Below are 7,002 nucleotides of genomic sequence, written 5' to 3'. Positions count from 1 at the left end.
ATTCGGCAGGAGCTATTAAACCCGGCTATTAAATCACTCTTCTATTTTAAATTTTATCTAAAACCCTGATTTCTGTTTAGCGTGAAATATATATATGTTTGTGTTATTCAAGCGTTTGGATTGCGAAACCGGTGATTGTTTTGACAGCTCCAAACCGCTACGTCAGTCACGCAATGTTTTTGCAGCAAGCTTTACGCATAACTGCTCTTTTAAAAAACGGCTGGTAGCCAGAGCATTTTTGAGCCGGAATACTTTGAAGATGCTTTTCATTTAATAGGAAGAATTATGTCCATTTTCATCCGTGCACAGTTGAGCTGGCAAAGTCGCGTATCAGAGACGATTGAATGTTTGCACAGCAAAATAATCTTATTTTGGTTCTTGATGTAAAACACTTCCCAAGACTTCAGTAAACAAAATTGTAATGTATAGTATTTCTACGAACTATGATGGTATTTGTGAAGGGATCCGTAAAGCCAGCAAGTAAAACAAATGGTCTGCAAAATGAAAATGAAATCTTGGCGCGGGTAATTTAATACATGTAATTAAATTCTACCACGGCATGCAAAATTTCACGTTTTTGAAATTTTCTAAATCTTTTTGCCTTTTAAAATGTTTCTTGACCCCATCTTGAATAAAAATTCATCTAAAACTTTTTTCATGCTTCTTTTTTATTTTTTCACGTTTGTATTAGTTGCCTTTTTAGGCTTTTGAAACGAACACGGCATCTATTTATAGATTGACGCACCATGTGATGTTTACATATTTGCGTCATTTGTCGTAGTAGTTCACTCGGCCGCTTTCTTGGCCGGGATTCAGATCCCGCACTTTTGATATTTACTCAGCAGAAGCAATTAAAATTTTATCTAATACCACTATTTCTGTTAAACGTGAAAGATATATTTTTGTGTTTTTATTCAAGCGTTCGACTCAAGCGAGTTCTGGAGTCCGAAACCGGTGATTGTTTCGACAGGTCGCTGAGGTCGAAGTTTTTTTACATCAGTCACGCAATGTTTTTGAAGCAAGCTCCTGCATTTAAAAACGGCTCCAGACTCTACTTTGAAGATGCTTTTCATCTAGCAAGAATTGTGTCCATTTTGACTATTTCCATCCGTGTACAGTTGGGCCGACAAAGTCCGTGTGTCACAGACGAATTGAATGTTTACACAACAAAAGAACCTTATTTTGTTCATGATGTAAAAACTTTACTTGCACACTTTTCAAGAACTCAGAAAACAAAACGGAAATGCAAAGTAATAATACAATAATTTCTACAAACTAGAATGGAATGTAAATCGTTAAATCGTTAGTCCTGTGAAACTGAATAGACGGCAAAAATGAAAACTTGCCCTTTGGCGGGTATAATTAATTAAATTTTATCACGGCATGCTATTTTCACGGCTTTTAAGGATTCAAAATTTTCATGCAACTCAAATGTTTCTTCGCCTCATCTTGAATCTTTTTTTCACATTTAGTTGAGATTTTTAGAAGCATCTGTTATCTAATACGTGTGGTCTAATGCATGCCCTTTTTTAGTCTTTTTATTTTCTTTTGTAATTTTGTTTAGAAATTTTTCTGTTATTCTTGATATTTGACTCGTTTTATTCGTTTTTTTTTTATTATTTATGTGACTCGCTTTATTCGAGCAGGAGCCAATACTGTAATTTTCTGGTTACTCCACTCTTTTTAGCGAGGAATATAAAATATATATTTTTTGTTTCTCATTCAAGGGTTTTGAGTTTCAGTCGGAACCGATGGAGAAATGACCTGCAATGAATCACGCAATCAAGAACTTGCGTTTGCGTGACTGCTTCCCAAAATTGACGTGAAGAGCTTGCATGTTTGAAAGCTGAAAAGCTTTCTTATCTTGTTCTTATTCCCATTTTTTTGGTGTGGTACATTTTTAAAAATGTTTAAAAACGCGTCTTAGTTTTTAACGAAATCTTTCAAATTGTTTCTTTGTTTTGGTCGGAGATCATTTGTACTGCCATTTAACTGGTATGAGTTCATTTATTCAAGATTGCACACAAAACGTTTTCAACACCTAGGTTATTCAGTATTCGGAAGAAAAATAAAAATTTGAAAGCCTAAGCAGGAATTTGTCCAAGCATGGACAAGCAATCCACAGACTTGCGTGTTACTCAATATAAATTAAATGGTATTTTAAAAGTTTTTGCTGTACTTGTCTAATCAGGTAGTTAAACATTAACTGCCCGGTTTTAAGCATTAAGCTTTAGGCGTCTTGTTACAACATATCCACTCTTGCAATGAGTGCCGTTGGCTGTATACCAATCAGTTTAGCCATTGCGCGAGTAAAGAATGATTCCACCGTACTTGTGGTCGCTTCCAAGATATGTATCAGATTTGCACGAGATGTGAATCGTCCTGACGGGAAACGATGGACCACATCCATTAGCTGGCTGGACAACAAATCCTTTTTTATCGTCTTCAACACTGATATGAGCCCCCATACTTTTAACTATGTTATGATAAGTTGGTTTCCCTGTGTATTTGTTGTTATCACGTGATGTAGAGAATGAACTGTGCAAAATCAGTTGAAAGTGAACTCTTTAATATACAGCCTTGTAGTCGTATTGCTTTGCTTTACCGCTAAACTGCTTTCAAATCGCTCGGAATTAACTAAAACCTCTCACTTCCCTTTGCATTTTTTATTGGGACAGTCGACAAAAGGGGATTTTCGGATGGGCTTTTCGATTTCTACGGGAAATTTCCCGCTGACTTGTGTTGATTGTGGGAAAGGTCCCTGAGACCAAATGAGGCAATCAGCGCAAAGCAAATCAAAGCTCTCTGCTTACTTGGGTCAAATACCCGGGTTAAGTCCCTTCATGTGATATTTCAAGGGATTTGTCCCTCGTGTGTATACGAACGTTTGAGAACTGTGAAAAGCAAAACTCATCTATGTACTGGGATGTACTGCTTGCTTGGTCTTTTGTTATATAAGACGACAAACAGCACTTTTCAGAGATATTACTCTCCAATCCACGCAAAACTGAGAAGGAAGGTCAATTGGCCATTTTATTCTTTTAACATTAACGAAACATGCAATCGATGATTGAAAACTGAAAGTGAAAATCGCGTGACGCGAGGCTAATACTTGTACGCAATAACGCACGCTTCTCACAAAATATCACGAAGTTAATTTTTGATTTTTATTTTATTTTATTTGTAGAATATTCTATAAACCTCACTTCGAAGCAGCAACAGTTAACGTCGAACCTGACTTGTTGAAACCAATACAAAGATCGAACTCTTTTCGAGAAAGATCAATCGACCCTGCGGAAAAAAACGGAAGTTTTATTCATATCATGCAATACAGTAAACAACAAATTTCTGAGAATTGACTGAACTGAGTCATGAAATAATAACAAACATAAAGGAAAACATTGATTAAAACATTGATGACGCGTTCCATTTAAATACTTTTGCGAATTTAATTTACACCCCCCAAAATTTAATCACTCATTAAAAACACTCGAATCGTACTGAAAAAAAAGTATGGAAAAAAGAAGGGCATCTATTTCATGAATCTAACATAAATTTTCAAGTCCATCCTTAGTTTCCTAGAAAATGATTTTACCAAAGACGAAACAAACATTATTATCATATTTGATATTTTTCATTTAGATTGGTGCGTCAAAGTCCTCCTGACCAATTTAGACCATATTTGCATAACATGCAATTTAAAAGATATTTCTGAGAAAACTGTCATGTTTTAAGAAATTTCTATTTTGTTTTGCATTTCAATTGACATAACTTCTGGTGATTTCTCGTTTTTAAAGTCTCTAGACAACATGTGCACAGTCAAGACGCCTTTTTGTAGAAAATCTTTCTCTTTCTGAGAGAAAACCGAAAATCGCGTGACGCGTGACTAACACGTGCACACAGAAACGAACGCTTTTGGTGAAATGTCACGAAATTCTATAATCCTCTCTCCGAAGCAACAACAGAAATTTCTAGCTACATTTTTCACAAAAGAATTTCGCAAAGTCTTAACCCACTCCTTCTGAAATCATATCGAATCTGGCTTGTTGAAACCAATACAAACATCGACCTCTTTCCGAGAAAAGGCAATCGACCCACATCGCAGCTTGTGCGAGTTGTGGCAAAAACGGAAGTATTGCTCAATACCGTAAAATTCCGGTTATAAGCCCTGGGCTTATACAACTTCGTAAGGGGTTTTGAGTGGGCTTATAAGCGGAGGGGCTTATATCCGGGAGGGCTTATAAGCGGAATGAAAAAAACGTTTCAAAACGAGCCACGGGAGTGTTGATGGAAATACGTTTTTAAGTTAAAAACACATAATAAAGCAACATTTAGCCCTATTTAGTACTGTTATCTGGTAGAGGGGGCTTATATCCGGGGGGGCTTATAACCGGATGTATTTTTTGGTTTCCAGGATGATGGGCCTATAACCGGGAGGGCTTATAAGCGGGGGGGCTTATAACCGGAATTCTACGGTATGTCATGTAAACAACGAATTTCTGGGAATTGAAGGAACTGAGTCGTGAAATAACAACGAACATGAAGCAAGACCCCATTTATTAAAGCATTTATGAGCCGCTTTGAACATTCAAATGCCTCTGCGAATTTTATAAATTACAACAACGAACTGAATCACTGATTAAAACTTATTCAAATCGTACAGATTTATAGCCATTATTACATGAAACAAGAAAATGAATAAATAAAAACAAAAGAAACATCTTATTTTAAGTCCTTCTTTCATTAATTTAGTCTCACAGTTCCTTCACACTGTAATTTTGCCTCTCGGGAAAGCTTGGTCCTGCAAGCTTCCAGATGTCGACCAATTTCTCCACATATCGAGCTGAATCTTCATGCATGAGGGAACTTGAATCGTGATAATTGTCGCCATGAGCAGGATTGAAAGCGCCTGATTGAATTGTGAACTTTCCATCCATTATTCCAAAACCTTCTCCAACCACCGTTACATCATTGCAGGATTCGCCAAATGCTTTTCTGTAGATGGTGCCATGGACTATGCCCGGCTCGTTCCATTTCTTTCGCAGCTCTTCAAATTCGCTGGTATCCGTTCGCATGATCACAAGATATCCACTCTTGCAGTGAGTGCCGTTTGCAGTACGCCAATTTGTTTGACCATTGCGCGCGTAAATTATGATTCCGCCGTACCAGGGCTGGCCGTACTTAGGGCCGCTTCCACGATATGTGTCAATCTCGAGTCCAGAGTCCGTCTCTGTCGGTCAGCGGTACGGGATGGACTCTGGGAAACTGGAATTGATCAGATCAATTTCAGGTCGATTTCAGGTAGAACCTTGGTCTTCCGGTTTTTATTGCGCATGCTCTCAGGTCTAAGCGGAAGTAAATTTCCCAGAACGGAAGTAAATCGAGAAAGTTGAACTATTTCTAACACAGTATCGACAGAACTGGTGTTTATCGAATATCGAAGCAACAAAAGTAACAAAAACGTTCTGCAGTTAACAAAAGAGAGAGTTAACAAAAGAGCGTCTGGTGTTTTAATTTCCGTTAGTCTCTTTCTTGAGCATACTGCTATATTGGTTTTAAATCAAAGATCTTGTTTGCCTTCCTGGATTTCGCCTGTGAAGACTGCGTGCGTGTGTCAGTTGTTGTTTTGCAGACGACGGCGAAGAAATTTACATAATGCACAACGCACGGACAAGCTATTGTTATGTTGATAAAAATTTTTGTTTGGCAACTTTCGTATATTTCAGAGGCTTCTCGCTAACAGCGCATCTTTTTATGATATAGATTGCATGTTTTCGAGCAAATAATTTTTTCCTCGTCGAATGGCGGTAATATTAATAGAGACGTTTAAGGCCACACCGGTCAACGCTATTCAAAAGGTATAATTAGCATTTCGGCGACTCAGCTCGTGCACACAATTCACGCAATTCACGTGCACACAATTGTACAATTCCCTTTTTTTTCAGCAAAACAACAACGCGTAATGTTCAAATTCTGCGTCATTAGTTATTATTTTGAATCGAGCACTGTCTACAATATTCAGTTTTTCAACCGTAACGGAGATTTGAATAAAAACAGTAGTTCTAGCGATATTTGTAAGTCAACTATTAATTGAGTTTTCAATCGACCTTGTCCTTGGCGACGCCGTCATTGTTGTTTTGAAAACTCCGTTCAGAATTGACTTTTATAGGAAATCCTTTTTTATTCATGGCATCTTTTGAGTTCAAAAATGGTAGAATAAGAAAATACTTCATTTATGTAGCGCCATATCACGAGTTCTTAGGTGTTTTACAAAATTAAGGTGATACATCTGAACATTTGACCATGGAAAACAAAAAATGTTTTTCCAGGGTTTCCGGTTTGGTTTACTTCCGGGGAAGATTTTCAGACTTCCGTGTTGATTTCTATTGTTCTGTGAGGACCAGTAAGACACTGAATTATTATTCAGTTTCCCAGAGTGAGTCCCGGCGACCCTACCGCTGACCAACCGCTGACGGATCGCGGAGCCGGGGGTCACTCTGGGCTCGAGATTGCGATATGTGTCAGATTGGCAGGAGATGTGAATCGTGGTGACGGTAAAAGATGGCTCAGAATCTGAGTAGATATCAAATGAGCTTCCATCTGACGCGTGTCTTACTTTGGCCGCTGCGGAAATACCATACTTCTTCCAATCCTTGTCCTTACTAAATGCCATTTCTTCACAAAAGAGACGTCTTCCTTGGCAAGATGTCGATACTCAAGTGAGATTGGACTTTAGGGAAAAAGCCGGAAGTCGCATGAAAGTGAGGCTAAATAACCCTTGAAGCGCTCTATTAACGAAGCGCACGAGGTCTCAAAATAGGTTGCATAGTTTTTATCCTCCGCTAGACTCAGCAATATTGGAGTGTTTTCAGAGAAATAGAGGACATGTTGGTGAAGTTTTCGCTTTATCAAACTGTTGTGTTTGCCTCATTTTGATCAAAATGTAGAAAGCTTCATAGACTGGAGTTTACACACCCTTTCAGGGGAAGAAAACCGGAAGTC

The 7,002-nt window shown here is 38.0% G+C and overlaps 1 protein-coding gene across 1 annotated transcript; it reads right to left on the bottom strand.

Annotated features, from left to right (window-relative positions):
• Positions 1 to 4,540: 4,540 nt before the first annotated feature.
• Positions 4,541 to 6,757, bottom strand: LOC144666051 (uncharacterized). The gene is made up of 2 exons (XM_078527406.1): positions 6,509 to 6,757; positions 4,541 to 5,177 (listed from the first exon to the last, which is right to left on the bottom strand). Exons 1-2 carry the CDS (start codon positions 6,671 to 6,673, stop codon positions 4,755 to 4,757), a joined length of 588 nt encoding a protein of 195 aa, XP_078383532.1. The 5' UTR covers positions 6,674 to 6,757; the 3' UTR covers positions 4,541 to 4,754.
• Positions 6,758 to 7,002: the final 245 nt, after the last annotated feature.

This window comes from Oculina patagonica, chromosome 9 (genome assembly GCF_052425735.1).
Source record: "Oculina patagonica isolate OP01 chromosome 9, crgOcupat, whole genome shotgun sequence".
Lineage (NCBI taxonomy): Eukaryota > Metazoa > Cnidaria > Anthozoa > Scleractinia > Oculinidae > Oculina > Oculina patagonica.
The sequence above is the reverse complement of the archived record's forward strand: the minus strand, read 5'-3'. Positions and strand labels throughout refer to the sequence as shown.

Bases quoted from the DNA above. Each gene is read 5' to 3' on its own strand.
- LOC144666051 (XM_078527406.1), bottom strand. From the start codon at position 6,673: ATGGCATTTAGTAAGGACAAGGATTGGAAGAAGTATGGTATTTCCGCA. The intron at 5,178-6,508 runs CTCGAGCCCAGA...GGCCCTAAGTAC, and splicing joins AATCTGACACATATCGCAAT to GGCCAGCCCTGGTACGGCGG.